The sequence below is a fragment of the Podarcis bocagei genome (genome assembly GCF_964188305.1).
Source record: "Podarcis bocagei genome assembly, chromosome: 1".
Classification (NCBI taxonomy): domain Eukaryota; kingdom Metazoa; phylum Chordata; class Lepidosauria; order Squamata; family Lacertidae; genus Podarcis; species Podarcis bocagei.
The window spans coordinates 4,310,667-4,326,647 of NC_138125.1; the positions used below are offsets into that span (position 1 = coordinate 4,310,667).

The 15,981-nt window shown below is 50.6% G+C and overlaps 1 protein-coding gene across 6 annotated transcripts in view; it reads right to left on the reverse strand.

Moving 5' to 3' along the window:
• Window positions 1-13,984, reverse strand: part of TRIM9 (tripartite motif containing 9) — a 78,484-nt gene extending 64,500 nt beyond the window's left edge. For 4 of the 6 annotated variants that reach the window (XM_081191744.1, XM_081191743.1, XM_081191742.1 and 1 more), the window contains exon 1: window positions 13,010-13,963. In XM_081191744.1, coding sequence (XP_081047870.1) covers window positions 13,010-13,846 — 837 coding nt within the window. In that variant the 5' untranslated portion in view covers window positions 13,847-13,963. Of the gene's footprint in view, window positions 1-13,009 lie in introns of all 6 variants that reach the window. The other 2 variants (XM_081191741.1, XM_081191745.1) reach the window with 2 other exon arrangements.
• Window positions 13,985-15,981: the final 1,997 nt, after the last annotated feature.

Sequence of the window (15,981 nt, forward strand, 5' to 3'; positions counted from 1 at the left end):
TTTATTTGCAGAAATACTGTAAAATTTATGAATGTTAAGGACATTGAAATGAATCGCAGGGGCTTTAGCAACGAAGTAAAATGCTTGATTGGATTAACAACAGATAAATTAATAGGATATGAATTTGCTAAATTAATTTTTAAAAAAGGGATACAAGAACGGGAAACGTGAGGAAGTCGGGAAAATAAGCTAATTGAAGATGAGAAATTAAGAAAGAGGGAATTTTTGTTTTTTGTTATTATATGTGTTTTTATCTCTTTTTTCCTTTTTCTCTTGATGTGTTTAATGTTTGTACTTTTGTATTGTATTTTTCTTTGTGATTTTGTATTTTCTTTCTATGCTTTTTGATTGTGAAAACTCAATAAAATATTTATTAAAAAAAAACCACTGCAGATTGCAAAGGTAGGTATCCAAAGGCACCCACAGGACCTGAAAGATTGCACAAGCCAAGATCGGCAGCCCCCTCGCCTGTTGCTGAAGTCGCCCATCACCAACTGCTTTGCCACCTCTCCTTTCTGTTCTTGCAAGGATGCTTCACAGAACTGATCTCATCTCTGACCGCAGGCAAAAATCACCTTCCCTGGCAAGGGAGAGGGGAGCAAGGTTTCTTTCAGGCTGCGTCCCATGTTGGGTAAATATTTTGACAGCTTGGCTGAGGAGACCACCGGGAGAAGAAGCTCATGCGTGGCAAACCGTGTTGCACCCAGCGCCCTTTTGCCCTGAGGCGGCCTGGATGACATTGGAGAGCTGGCAGAGCAGTTTGTGTCTTGTCAGGCAGGCTCTCTTCCGCCTCCTGAGCTCAGGAGGGCTGCACTTGTGGAAAAGCAGAGTGGGAAGAGGAGGAAAGCGAGGGAGGGAGCAGGAGAGGGCAGAAAAGCAGTGGCGAAGAAAGCTGCAACGAAGGTCCTTCTTCATTCCCCTGATCCCACAACCACCTGTGAAGTCAAGGAGATGCTCTAGAAAACTCCATGGCTGCTAAGAATAATGGAATTGTAGAGTCAAACCTGTTGTCTTTGTCCACGGAGTTTTCTTGGCAGGGATACTGGAGTGGCTTGCCGGTTCCTGCTCCAGGTGGATCACGTTTGGTCAAAACTCTCCACTATGACCTGTCCATCTTGGGTGGCCCTGCACGGCATAGCTCATAGCTTCTCTGAGTTATTCAAGCCCCCTTCGCCATGGCAAGGCAGTGATCCATGAAAAGGCAGTGATCCATGAAGGATCAATGACAAACCTAGACAGCATCTTAAAAGCAGAGACATCACCTTGTCAACAAAGGTCCGTATAGTTAAAGCTATGGTTTTTCCAGTAGTGATGTATGGAAGTGAGAGCTGGACCATCAAGAAGGCTGATCGCCGAAGAGTGGATGCTTTTGAATTATGGTGCTGGAGGAGACTCTTGAGAGTCCCATGGACTGCAAGAAGATCAAACCTCTCCATTCTGAAGGAAATCAGCCCTGAGTGCTCACTGGAAGGACAGATCCTGAAGCTGGGGCTCCAAGACTTTGGCCACCTCATGAGAAGAGAAGACTCCCTGGAAAAGACCCTGATGTTGGGAAAGATGGAGGGCACAAGGAGAGGGGGACAACAGAGGACGAGATGGTGGGACAGTGTTCTCGAAGCTACCAGCATGAGTTTGACCAAACTGCAGGAGGCAGTGGAAGACAGGAGTGCCTGGCGTGCTCTGGTCCAGGGGGTCTAAACGACTAAACAACGACAGAGTTCAACCCCTGCAATGCAGGAATCACAGCTAAGGAAGCTCTGTTTAAAAACTTCCAGTGAAGGAGAGCTCACCACCGTCCAAAGAAGTCCATTTCACTGTAGAATGGCTCTTGCCGTCAGAAAGTTCTTCCACATGTTTAATAAGGATCTCCTTTCTTGACATTTGAATCCATTGGCTGGGGTCCTACCCTTCAGAGCAGGAGAAAACAATATTTATTGCTCCATCTTCTAGTGTGATAGCTCTTCAGATATTTGAAGATGGCTCTCAAATCGCCTGTCAGTCTTCTCTTCTCCAGGCTAAACATCCCCAACTCCCTCAACCATTCCTTGAGTTAGGGCTGGATGAAGCTGCTTTAAATTCATTTCTCCACATTTCTGCAACAATTTGCAATTTAAAAAAGAACCCTGTAAAAGTTCATCAGTATTTCAATGGAGATTTCCCCCTGATAAACACATCTTGGTGTGAAGTTTTGACTAATATGCATATTTTTGCATGCAATTTCTTCTAAAAGAATGCATCCAACCTCTTGTTTTCACCCTATTTCTGTGACTGTAATTTGTTTCAACTGCTTTTATTTCCCAATTTTAAATTGTTGTCACCCACCCTGGGGCCTGTTGGTGACTTCTCCTGCCATATATACATTTTTGTAGGTATTGCCCGGTTGTAGAACTGCACTGCAAAATTCAGAGAAGGGGAGACTGGACTTCAGTTTGGGTATCATTTCGAAAAGTGCAAACAGTATCCATTTCCCCCTCCATCCTTGCCAGGAGGAGGCACACAAGCACAGGAAGTCCACAGAGCCACATGCATGCCTAAGAAACCAGCCTGACATCTGATTGGCAGCTGTGGGGTGCTGCCACTCCCACACACCCCTCTGAATTGTGGGAGTGCATGTTTGTCGTCTCTTTTTTAAAAAATATATATATATGTTGTTGTTTCTATCCCAGTTGTGTGTTTTTTCCAAATCCAGGACTTCTATTATTATTATTTTTAATTTTTATTGGAAATTTTATTTACAACATAACATAAACCCCCCACCCCCCAGTACAGAAATACAATAAACATAACATACAACAATACAAACAACCAAATAAAAGACTTCCTTTATCCTGTATCTGGCCTCCTTATTTACTTCTTATAATCTGTTTCCTTTATGAATAATTATTAAGATTTTTCTAATTATAACTTAAATATCCACAAAGTCTCCTGCAGACATTAATCAAAACAAGTCCAGGTATGTATTTTAGGGCACTGTTTTGTGAAGTGCCGTATTTTTCACTCTATAACACGCACTGGACCATAACACGCACGTAGTTTTTAGAGGAGGAAAACAAGAAAAAAAATATTCTAAACGAAACAGTGGATGTATGATTTTTGTGGTTCATGCTGTGGCCACAGACATGTGATCTGACAGTGAGTTTGGAGTAGCCCAAGGCAAAAATCCTGAGGATCCATGTGGATCCATGTTTGTAACCACGTTTTTGCACCACTGCGGCCCCAGGCAACAGTGGGTGCGTGATTTTTTTGGTGCAAGATGTAGCCATGGACATGCTATGTGATCTGATGGTGAGTTTGGGGTGACCCAGTGCAAAAATCCTGAGGATCCATGTGGATCCGTGCTTTGTAACCACGTTTTAAGTGGGGAGGGAAGGAAAAGCACTCAAGGGACAAGGAGCACACGTGGGGTGGGTGGAGAAGGATGCTGCTAATAATGAAGAAGAGGGGTATAAGGGGAGGAACCAACCGGACAGGACTCGTGTAAGTGGCTCCTCTCCTCTCCCGCCTTGCTCCTTTAAAGCAAGCAGGCTCTCTGTCCCTCTCTCCTCCCCACTCAGCGGCTCTTCTCCCGCTTTGCTGTTTCAAAGCGAGCCACGGAGGAGGGAAGGAAGGGGAACCATGGATCCTCTGCTCACGACTGCAGCAGATCCCCCCTGCCATCCGTAGGCATTCGCTCCGTAACACGCAAAGACATTTACCCTTACTTTCTGGAAGGAAAAAAGTGAGTCTTATGGTGCAAAAAATACGGTATTCTCTGCATTTCCCCCATGCTTTTTGAAACTCTTATCTAGTGGGATCTCTAAGTCCAGGACTTCTAATGCAGTTAAAGAGGGAGAAGAAATTCTACTCCTTTTCTCTAAACTAAAAGGTCCCAATAAATGCTGCAACCTTTTCTCAGAGTGGAGTTTCTCCATCTCCATCTCCATCTTGCTAGCCTTTTTCCAACTCTACAAGATCCTTTGGGAGGTGAGGCGACCAGAAAAAGAAGCGAAATAATTTCCTGGAGTGCGGTTCCTTTGCAACAAGCAGCGTGCAAAGCTTAGGCGCCAACATTTCCTTTCACACTTCCTAGACTGCTGAGCAATCCCCCTGGCAATCTTTGCTAGATGCCCTGCATGGTCTACTTTATTGTGCACTGAGAGCTGCCAAACTGAAGGTGCTGCAATAGTGGCTTGAGCAGATTCTCTTGGCTTAAAGCCAGCCACACTCACAGTCCCAATGTGCACAGAGCATGAACCTTCTAGGACAGGGTAGGTAACCTAAGGCCCGGGGGCCGGATCTGGCCCAATCGCCTTCTCAATCCAGCCCACGGACAGTCCAGGAATCAGTGTATTTTTACATGAGTAGAATGTGCCCTTTTATTTAAAATGCATCTCTGGGTTAATTTGTGGGGAATAGGAATCTGTTCTTTTTTTTTTTCCAAAATATAGTCCGGCCCCCCACAAGTTCTGAGGTACAGTGGACCAGACCCCTGCTGAAAATGTTTGCTGCCCCCTGTTCTAGGGGGCTCTTTGTTCAGCCCCTGTCCCACCCTATCTAAAATATAGAGACCACAGTCTGGGCACCACAGTTCAAGAAGGACACTGACAAACTGGAACGTGTCCAGAGGAGGGCAACCAAAATGGTCAAAGGCCTGGAAACGATGCCTTATGAGGAACGGCTAAGGGAGCTGGGCATGTTTAGCCTGGAGAAGAGGAGGTTAAGGGGTGATATGATAGCCATGTTCAAATATATAAAAGGATGTCGCATAGAGGAGGGAGAAAGGTTGTTTTCTGCTGCTCCAGAGAAGCGGACACGGAGCAATGGATCCAAACTACAAGAAAGAAGATTCCACCTAAACATTAGGAAGAACTTCCTGACAGTAAGAGCTGTTCAACAGTGGAATTTGCTGCCAAGGAGTGTGGTGGAGTCTCCTACTTTGGAGGTCTTTAAGCAGAGGCTTGACAACCATATGTCAGGAGTGCTCTGATGGTGTTTCCTGCTTGGCAGGGGGTTGGACTCGATGGCCCTTGTGGTCTCTTCCAACTCTAGGATTCTATGATCCTATGAGACAAGGATACTAGCCTACCTTCTAAGGCTTTTATTGTCAGGATTAAATATGGCAGCAAAGTTGCCAGTAAGGACCCACTGCAATAGTCACATTTCTCCTCCATTTGAAGAGCTACACTGGTTACCAGTGTTCATGATCTCTTACACTGAGTCAGACCATTGGTCCAAGTAGCTCAGCGATTTCTACAGGACCCTATCTGAAATTTAGATTTGTTTTTAAAGGAGACAATAATAACGGCCTCCCAATTGGATGGAAGGCCCTCGGCGCTGGTCCTCAGTGTCCGAGCAGAACGATGGGGGTGGAGACGCTCCTTCAGATATACTGGACCGAGGCCGTTTAGGGCTTTAAAGGTCAACACCAACACTTTGAATTGTGCTCGGAAACGTACATTCCCCAATGAGGCCTCCCACCGCCAGTACCCTTCCACCATTCGGCTTCTGTTCGTAGACCAAGGTAAAGTTCACTAACCGGAACACTACTTCCAGTTTTGCAGAGTTCGTAAACAGGGAGTTCGTAAACAGGGCTGTTCTTAAACCGAGTTACCACTGGACTACTGCAATGCACTCTACGTGGGGCTACCTTTGAAGGTGACTCGGAAACTACAACTAATCCAGAATGCGGCAGCTAGACTGGTGATTGGGGGCGGCCGCCGAGACCATATAACACCGGTCTTGAAAGACCTGCATTGGCTCCCAGTACGTTTCCGAGCACAATTCAAAGTGTTGGTGCTGACCTTTAAAGCCCTAAACGGCCTCGGTCCAGTATACCTGAAGGAGTGTCTCCAACCCCATCATTCTGCCCAGACGCTGAGGTCCAGCACCGAGGGCCTTCTGGCGGTTCCCTCATTGCGAGAAGCAAAGTTACAGGGAACCAGGCAGAGGGCCTTCTCGGTAGTGGCGCCCTCCCTGTGGAACGCCCTTCCAGCAGATGTCAAAGCGATAAACAACTACCTGACATTCAGGAGACATCTTAAGGCAGCCCTGTTCAGGGAAGTTTTTAACGTGTGATATTTTAGTGTATTTTTGGTTTTTATGGAAGCCGCCCAGAGTGGCTGGGAAGGCCCAGCCAGATGGGCGGGGTATAAATAATAAATTATTATTATTATTATTATTATTATTATTATTATTATTATTATTATTATTATTATGTATCTTACAAAAATTCTCTCTGAGCTGCTTTTCTGAGCCCCCTCCATTAAAGTCCTTGGGTAGAAGGTGGGGGGGGGTTCCTTGCTCAGAAATATGACCTCCAGTGCTCCCAGTCATCAAAGGACCCCATCCTCTATGAGGGCAAAGTCAGTTGTAACCAAGCTTTGGGTGAAATATATGAAGTGGCAGTGCCAGCTTGGCTCCGTGGTACCTTTTGACTGTGGGATGTAACATCACGTAAGCAGTCAAATACAACACTTCCTGTTTGCCCAGAGTGGACTTCCTGGTCTAGAGTCTCCTCCCCCTGCGTGTGACCAGGTAGATGGGCATGACCCTAGCAGACCCTATAAAGGGGCTAGTCACGCAGCCATCTTCCTCTTATGCTGCTCTCTATTGATCCCTTCTCTCCATTTTGCTGTCTGCTGTCTGCTGGCTCTCAGCCAGCAACACAAGGGCTCATCCCCCACAGAAGATGAACCCACACTTTTCTCTGTAACCGTAACTACAAGATAAAGCCTGCCTTCAGGACCATACTGTGAACTGAATGTAAGTAAACCTTAGCATTACTTTTAAAGGAAGACTGTCGTGTCACTATGGTTCTTAAGAGGGAACCAAAGGGGATTTACCAGGAACAATCCAATCTGGGTTGCTTAACTCAAATGATTCTCACGAATCCATCCACTAGCTTACTGCAATGTACAAGGGAATGTGCTACATGACTCAGTAGCGTGAGTGAGGAAGGATAATATTTAATCAATATATCCTCTCCTACTATCCTCAACGGGACGCGGGTGGCGCTGTGGGTTAAACCACAGAGCCTAGGACTTGCCATTCAGAAGGTCGGCAGTTCGAATCCCTGCAATGGGGTGAGCTCCCGTTGCTCAGTCCCTGCTCCTGCCAACCTAGCAGTTCGAAAGCACATCAAAGTGCAAGGAGATAAATAGGTACGGCTCCGGTGGGAAAGTAAACGGCGTTTCCGTGCGCTGCTCTGGTTCGCCAGAAGCGGCTTCGTCATGCTGGCACATGACCCGGAAGCTGTACGCCGGCTCCCTCGGCCAATAAAGCGAGATGAGCGCCGCAACCCCAGAGTCGGTCATGACTTGACCTAATGGTTAGGGGTCCCTTTACCTTTACTTTACTATCCTCAACATTCCCACATGGACAACTTTTGCTTGGTTACAAAAAGCAGGTGAAGTCCCAGGCCCTGTGTCTTTTTCCAAAGAGTTCTCCAGGAAGTTTTGTTTGATGCCATCCACGGCCAGTCCAAGGCATTTTGCCACCTGAGGCAGAAGAAAATTTGACCATCCCCTAATTCCACATATAGAATTACATCTTACTTCTACACTGGTGACATTCCCCACCATGCCTGAGGCAGCAGGTCAGATTTTTAAGTGGGGCAGGAGTGGCCATGTGGAAACAGCAGAGACTGGCTGGGGACCCAGAAGGAACAGCCAGAAACTGCTGCTGCTACGCCTGAGTCAATGCTGCCTGACTCAGTTGCCTTACTCGATTTAATAGCAGGGCCAACCCTAAACCCCTTGCCTGCAAAAAGGAAACCACCACCACATTTTGTCTAATAGCAGTTACTTGGCCATTCACCTGTCGATATCTATGAATTACAGTCTCGAAAACGAGGCAATTCAGTATGTCTTGGAAGATCATTAGAATTCATTACAATGATGAATTAAAACGTATTTCAGAAGGCTGATTTTAAATGCATTCCTCTTAACAGAACTGGGCCAGGCAAGTTGACTTTGGTGCAGCGATGCCACTTTGCTGAAGTGGAATTATTGGGCGAGGGCTGAGGGGACCTGGGTTCAGAGGTCCTGAAACTCATGAGATGGCCTTGGGCCTGTGGGATGTAAACACAGGAGCAGTCAATGACAACATTCCTAGAGTGTACATGTTAGAACATGGGGAGGGATGTCTGTCCAGCAAGCAGGTAAACTTCCTGGGGACGGACTTCCTCCGCATGTGACCAGAGGTGGGTGTGGCCTTACCTGTGCAGGTAATGACAAAAGCACAGGACAGGCAGCCATCTCTCTCTCTCTGCCATTTTCCTTCGATGAGGAAGCATCTAAAGATGCCCTCTTGGCTCTCAGCCAAGAGAGGAGATAAGGTCTATCTTACAACAAGATAGATTCTAAGTATATGTAACCTTTTTAAGCCTGCCTACCTTCTGGGATCATGTTGTGAACAGAACGTGAGTAAACTCTTTTATACTTTTATAAAGACTGTGTTGTGTCTTGTATTTTAAGAGGGAACAAAGGGGAAATTACCAGAGTAATTATTATAGAGGTTCTAGCGAACCTGTGCACACGTTACCGTTGCGAACTTAAAGGGGAATGTCTATAAACTCTGCTGACATTTTGGGAACTTGTTAGCACAAGTTGGATATATCCTCTCCTGCACCCCAGAACATTCCCACAGGGCCAACCACTGTTCCCTAGCCCGTGGGGATGAAAACAGTGTGTATCCATGTACTGATTAATAATAATGACAATAATAATAGCATTCTCACATGCGAGAGAAAGAGGATGGATAATTAATAAATAAAATATCCTTGCCTACTCATCTAAATCCATCTAACAGATAAGCTGTAATGCATGCAACAAAGATGATCAAGGGTCTGGAAACCAAGCCTTATGAGGAACAGTTGAGGGAGTTGGGGGTTCTTAGCCTGGAGAAGAGGACACTGAGAGGAGATGTAATGGGCATCTTCAAATATCTTAAGGGCCGTCACATGGGAGGAGGAGCAAGCTTGTTTTCTCCTGCTCTAGAGGGTAGGACTCGAACCCATGGCTTCAAGTTGCAAGAAAGGAGATTCCAACTAAACACAAGAAAGAACCTTCTGGAATGCACTCCTTTAGAAGGTGGCGGACTCTCCTTCCTTGGAGGTTTTGAAGCAGAGTTTGTGTGGCCATCTGTCATGGATGCTTTAGTTGAGATTCCAGCATTGCAGGGGGTTGGACTGGATGACCCTCAGGGTCCCTTCCAATTCTAGAATTCTATGATGGGGTGGTGGTGACAGAAATGAGAGAGAAAGGAAGGTTGGAAAAGAAGGGAGAATGTGGGAGAAAGAGAGAAAAGAAGCGGGAGAGAGAGAGAGAGAGAGAGAGAGAGGTGGGTGGCTGAAAGAGAGAAATGGGGTGCTCTGTCCAGTTCTGCCCATCACTGGCTCTGACTCCAATACCTCCCCTCTGTCTATGGCCAACCCTGGTCTGCACCCCCCAGCCAATAATTACCTGATGGGAGTTGTAGTCCAAAGCACCAGGGGTGCACCAGGTTGCAGAAGGCAAGGCTAGTGCCTTGGCTGTAGGGCACCCTTGTTTCCAAATACTCCCACCGCAACAAATGACATTTCGTGTATTCCTGGTTCATGTGGCTTGAGGAGAAATGTCCCATTGCCACATCTCACACGGCACCTTGAGCAGCGCTAAATTCATTACAGTGGTACCTCGGGTTACAGACACTTCAGGTTACAGACGCTTCAGGTTACAGACTCCACTAACCCAGAAATATTACCTCGAGTTAAGAACTTTGCTTCAGGATGAGAACAGAAATTGTGCGGCGGCAGCAGGAGGCCCCATTAGCTAAAGTGGTGCTTCAGGTTAAGAACCGTTTCAGGTTAAGAACGGACCTCCGGAACAAATTAAGTACTTAGCCCAAGGTGCCACTGTGTTGACTATGAGACCTGAAGCTAAAAGCTTTGGCTGCTGTTAAGTCATAGCATACCACATACATTGTTTCAGCAATCCATGCAAAAACCCGGAGGAGAGCGAGGCAGTGTGATTATCCCTACATTTGTGACCCTGAGGGCACTTTGCATTTCATGGATGAGGAGAGAGGAAACAGGGTCTCCTTGCTCACGATGCAACACTTAGCCGTAATTTTGCACACACTGTTGGTTCTGGCTACACCAGGCAGAATCGTAGCTGGAGTTTCAACCGACGGCGATGGGTGTACATGCACTTTATCTCCAACAGAGGCAGATGCTTCTGGTTTGCGCATTGGAACATGGACTTCACAGTCTGGGTGCGACATTGGCAAAAAGCAAAAAATCACCACCCCCAAACCCTCTTCAGGGATAAATGTGTCACTAGGTGGCTTCTTCCCACACACCATACTGAACGTGCCACATCTTGGCTCCCTGCCCAGACAGCTCAGTGAGGGTGATCGGGTGTGTGTGAGAGAGGGGAATCAATTATGCCGATGTGCATCCATGCGCTGATGCCCGGCTTACGTGTTCCATCAGGGTACGTGGGGGAGGAGGGGATATCCAGCCACATCAGAGTCGCTTCTCTGCCCTAGTTACCTCAGAGGCAGGGTCACTATCCTGCAGCCAGATCTCCTGTGACAGCTAGACATGGGTAGCCGGTGGGTGGGTGTAGAATGGGTGGGTTTGGTGGGAGTCTAAAACCATACCCCTCATCTCATTCTTCCCACCCACCACTGGAGTGGCTGCTCCATATTTATTCAGCCAGCCTTTGCCAACCTGATGTCTTCCAGATGCTATAACTCCCATTGCATTCGTGCCAGCTGGGGCCGATGAGAGTTGCAGTCCGACAGCATCAGGAGGGCACTGGGTTGGCAAAGGCAGCATCAAGCAACATCAAGTGTCACCTGAAATAATTTGCAGAGAAGCTGGTCAGCATTCAGGAGAGAAATCTAATCCTCCAGAAAGCAGCCTCCGAAATCTCCTCTGATGCTCTTGAGATCTGTCACTGGCTTAAAGCCCCTCTCTCCACAGACCCTTCGTTTGAACCCAAGAATTCATTTTTCCCCCAATGCCAATGGCCAGCTCTGTCGTCAGTGAAGGAACAGTGCTGAAAATATCACCTCTGGCAGGCACAGGCAAAGCGTTTCCCCCTCTTAACAAAATAAACACGACACATTCCTGCGCATATGGCAACACAGAAATGCAGCTGAGAGACCTGAAACAGCTGCCCCAAGCCAGGATTGATCCCAGCACCCTGCCGACCACCCCTGGCTCCAGATATCTGGTCCTGCCCTTTGCCGCCTCACTGAAAAATGAGAGGGGCGTTTGCAAGAAAAGCTTATAGGGGTTTCTGTGGGGAACATCGCCTGGATGTGGGCAAAGGCAATGGAAGCCTGGGCAGTCCCAGGGGTGATATAAGGACAGTCGAGGGCTGCAGCATAACAAAGTCTATTCCATCCCTGTTCCTGACCACCCCCACACCCACTCATCTGTCAATGTTAAATTCATCCACCCCCAAATGCCCCCCACCCCCAGGTCTGTGTTGCTTTGCACTGCAGGCAGCTTGGTGCAAACACTTGAACAGCAGCCAAGAAGATGGGGGTGGGGGTGGCAAGAGCCATGGGAAAAGAGGCAGTGGAGCCCCGGCAGTTCTGTGCTTCGAAATCAGGGTGAGAGACACCCCAAGCAGCAGCTGGATTGGCTGACAGACAGGAGGGGCAGCAGCGGGGGGGGGGTCTGGAAAGGGACTCCTGGAAGCCCACTGAGGAGCAAAGACTGGGAAGATGGTTGTTTACATGGAGCTGAGACTGAATCATTAAAGGCGGGGGCGGGAGATGGGGGGTGGGATTGATTAGTCAGGTAGGGAGGAAGCTGGCTGATGATAGGAAAGGGGAGGGAGGGAGGGAGGGAGGGAGGGAGGGAGGGAGGGAGGGAGGGAGGGAAGGAAGGAAGGAAGAGAGTGTTCGCTCGTCCATACTGTCATTTAATATGGATGTACATCTACTGATTCCCCATTACCCTTATGACGTTCTCCTGCAAATCACTGCCTCCACAAACGTTCCTTCTCCCCAGTCTGGATTTTCACATACCAGGTATGCTCTAAAAATGAGAGGGTATGAGAAAATCCGTATGGAGTGAGAGGAAAGTGTGGGGAGGCAGTGATTTAGAGGAGAGTGTCCTATGGGCAAATGAAAATTTACGGAGGGCCAGGAAGCTTGCTATTCACATTGAGGGATGGTGTGGATGAACCCTAAGGAGGGACCTTGCAGAAAAAGACGAAGTGGGGGAATGAAGGGAGTCAAGAGATGGAAAGGGAAGAAGGGAACTCTTCAAAGCTGACTGCCCAGCTAGTGCCCACCAGCTGCTTGGGACTACAACTCCCATCAGCCCCAGTGAGCCATGGTGGAGGCTCTGGAGTTGTAGTCAGGTAACATCTGGTTGGCGGGGCTGATGGAAGGCAGAGAGAGAAAAAGAGGGGGGGAGGAGGAGAGGGAGAGTTGGAGACTGAAGACCTTTAAACAGAAGCAAGTGAAGAGGTAGATAAGAGAGAGAGAAAGAGATGGAGAGAGAAGAGAAGAGAAATGAAATGGATGGATGGATAGGAGAGATGGGAAGAAGCCCCCCCCCCGAGAATGGACCAGGAGCTGCCTTCAGGTTACTGCATGCCAGCCCTATAGTATAGTGGTTAGAGTGTTGAACTAGGGCTTGGGAGCAGTGGCGTAGCGTGGGTTGTCAGCACCTGGGGCAAGGCAAGTAATTTGCGCCCCCTAACCCGTGGATTTGCGCCCCCTAACCCTAACCCCCAGATGTTGCGCCCGGTGCGGCCGGCCCCCCCTGCACCCCCCCCCCACGCTACGCCACTGCTTGGGAGACCAGGGTTCAAATCCCCCCTTGAATCTCCATGGGTGACCTTGGGCCAGCCACTGTCTCCTAGCCTACCCTACCTCGCACGGAATTGTTGTGGGTTGCAATGTGGAGTGGGGAGAACCATGAGCTTCTTGGAGCAAAGGGTAATGTATAAATGCAGTAAGCAAACAAATAAAAGGTCTTCCCCCCCCCTCCCGCCCGCCCACAGACACACTCCCGGGGGCTGACCTTGTGGAGCTTCCACATGGCACCCAGGGCCTTGACCTCGTGGCTGGAGTGCTTGCCCTCCTCCAGGCACTGGTAGCAGACGGGCACCTTGCACTGGACGCAGTACATGCTGTGGTTCTCCAGCTCGTGGTCGGTGCAGGTGGAGATCTTGCGCGGGCTGAGCCTCCGGCTGACCCGGCCCTGGGCAGGGGGCAACAGGCGGTGCTTGGCTAGCGGCCCCCGCGGCGGGTGGCAGCGCAGGCGGCAGGGGTCGCAGTAGAAGACGTCGCACTGCTCGCACATGACGGTGGCCTCCTTGGGCGCCTTCTCGCACAGCTGGCAGCGCAGGGCGGCCGCCTTGCTCTGCTGGTAGCGGTCGATGACGCCCTCCAGGACGCGGTTCTTGGGGAAGCCGCGCAGGCCCCGCTCGTCCAGGATCAAGCTGCGGTGGCACTGCGGGCACGTCAGGCAGGAGTTGCGCGGCACCGGCGCCAGAGAAGCGGCCGAGGCCGGCGGCAGGTGCGCGGCGGGCGGCACGGTCGGCGGGAAGACGCGCACGCCGTTGGGAGACTTCTGGCACGGCGTGGTGGGCGCGCTGGCGAAGCCGCCGTAGGAGCCGTAGCCGCTGTCCGCCTCGCTGTACAGGCTCATCTTGTCCAGGTCCAGGTAGTCATAATCGGAGGCCGAGCCGCCGGAGCCCGAGGCGCGACGGCTCTGCGGCGAGTCCGCCTCGGGCGTCTGCACCAGGATGTTGCGGGCGCACGCCTGGCACAGGTTGTGCGAGCAGGGCAGGATCAGCGGCTCCCGGTAGAAGGAGCCGCACACCGGGCACTTCAGCTCCTCTTCCATCTCGTCCATGGAGCACAGCAGCCGCCGCTGCCCCTCGACGGCCACCGGCAGCAGCAAGAGCAACGAGCGAGCGAGCAAGCGGAAGGAGGCGCTTTCAGCACCACGGAAGGCGGACAGCGCCTGCTGCAGCTGCTGCGCCGACGGCCAGCCTCGCTCTGCCTGCGCGCCGCCAGCCTCTGCGAGCGCCCGGCTGCCGCAGCCGCCCCTCCACTCCTCAGCGCCCCCCCCCCCCACGCTCGCCATTGGCCAGCTCGAGCCCTGTGCCCGGCCTCCATTGGCCCAGGGAAGCCGCCCCCGGAGAGGAGCTCCTCCTCCTGCCCCCCTGCCCTCGCCGAGGAGGGGGCGGCCGCAGCAGAGGAGAGGCGCCGCTCCTGCTGCGGAAAAGGAAGCGCACGTCCTCTCTGGAGCGTTGGATGCGGCTTAGGCGCCCACCCGCACTCCCACGACACCCTGGGGTGCGTCGCCCAGGGCCCAGGAGGACGCCGTCGCCCAGGACAAGGGGATCACGGGTTGGCTGGGGGAACCGCAGCCCAGTTGGGACTGGGAGACCTGTAAATGGGATTGCGGGGGGGGGGCTGAACGTGGCGGGTTGGATCCCCGTTTAGCGCAGCATCTTGGCCAGACTGATGTGTCTGGGAAGCTTGTAAATCAGGCGGGAAGGCGATTGCCCCTCTCCCTGTTTAATCTCTTCTCCGCCACCCAGTCCCGCGCCACTCGCAGTTAATATCTGAAGACAATTTGCCTCTGAACACAGAGGGCAGGGATGGGGGCCCCGAAGTACTTCAGATGCTATTGGACTGCAGAGGTCACCACCCTCTGACCATTGATCGTGCTGGCTTAGAATGTTGGCAGCTGGAGTCCAATAACATCTGGGAAACAGCTGTTTTAGGGCCATCCGTGCATCACCTCCTCTTGTGATAGCAAAAGTCCACAATTTAATCCTGGACTGGGAGAAGACTTCCCTGGTGTCTCTTAGGAGTCATTTTTGTCTGTGTGGTCTGTGATGGGTCTGTGTGGTGTCCAACACAGCTGTTCCACTAGAGCAGTGGATTTCTGCTTGAGCCACAGAATTCCCCTCCCCCCCCCTCTCCTCCTCTATTCACCTCCCAGAGGTAACAATCCCCAGAGTTCCCTGGGAAGAGAGATTAATTGTTAAACTTCCTTCCAGCAACTCCTGCAGCCAAGCCGGTGCCCGCCAATCCATACCCACGTGGGACATCTTCAGGAATAGAAAAGGCCAAGGTATAAACCCTTTTCTCCTGGCCTGGAGGCGAGCAGGAACTTAGTTCCCTCCTCCTCTCTGCCCTGAGCCTCTGCAGCTCAGGAGAGGCTGGAGGGTTACCAGACCCAGAGGCAACCTCAGCTTCCTCTGACAGGGCTGAGAGTGGAGCACCTGTAGGCAATGGATCCTCCATCACCTCAGGAGCCAGAGCAGACTCAGCTGGTGCCTGCACCTGAGGATCCAGCACAGGTGAGGACCCTTCAGGCTCAGGCCCCAGCCTCGGCTCAGCTGGTTCTGGAGGCGGGGACTCCTGTGCAGGCTGGGATTCCTCAGGTTCAGCCTCTGAATCCAAATCCCTGGCCATCACACCCTCATTTGTTATCCTCTTTGCCTTCTGTAGCTGCAACCCCTCTCTCCACACACACACACACACACACACACACACACACACATCACCAAGCCTGGCTTCCCTTTGGCCAAGTAAAAACCTCCTCTTCTCAATGTTTGCGCCTCTGTGGGCAACCCTGGGTCATTTATCATTGCATCAGGGTGGAGGGTCTGCTTAGCCTGCAAATGAGCAGCAAACCTCCCCATAGGGAAACCAGGAAGTGTGGGGCTGCTTTCCCCCTCCACCTCCCCTTCGTCATGTACCATCATCTCATCCTGTGGCTTTCTACCTGACACGATGTTTCAGCCCTCTTTAACTCGACGAGACAATGCTTTGGGTCATACAAGATGCTGCTGCTGCCTCCTTGTCATGTTCAATATTGCCCTGTTGCTGTTCTCATAAGCAAAAGAGCTGTAATCATTGCTTCCCTGCTCGCTAAACTCTTTGGAGAGACGCAGCGGTGGTTAGGAGTGTGGGAAAAGGTTATGAAACCAGATATAGATTTCCTGGTTCGTTTGCGCATGCACTCGGCAG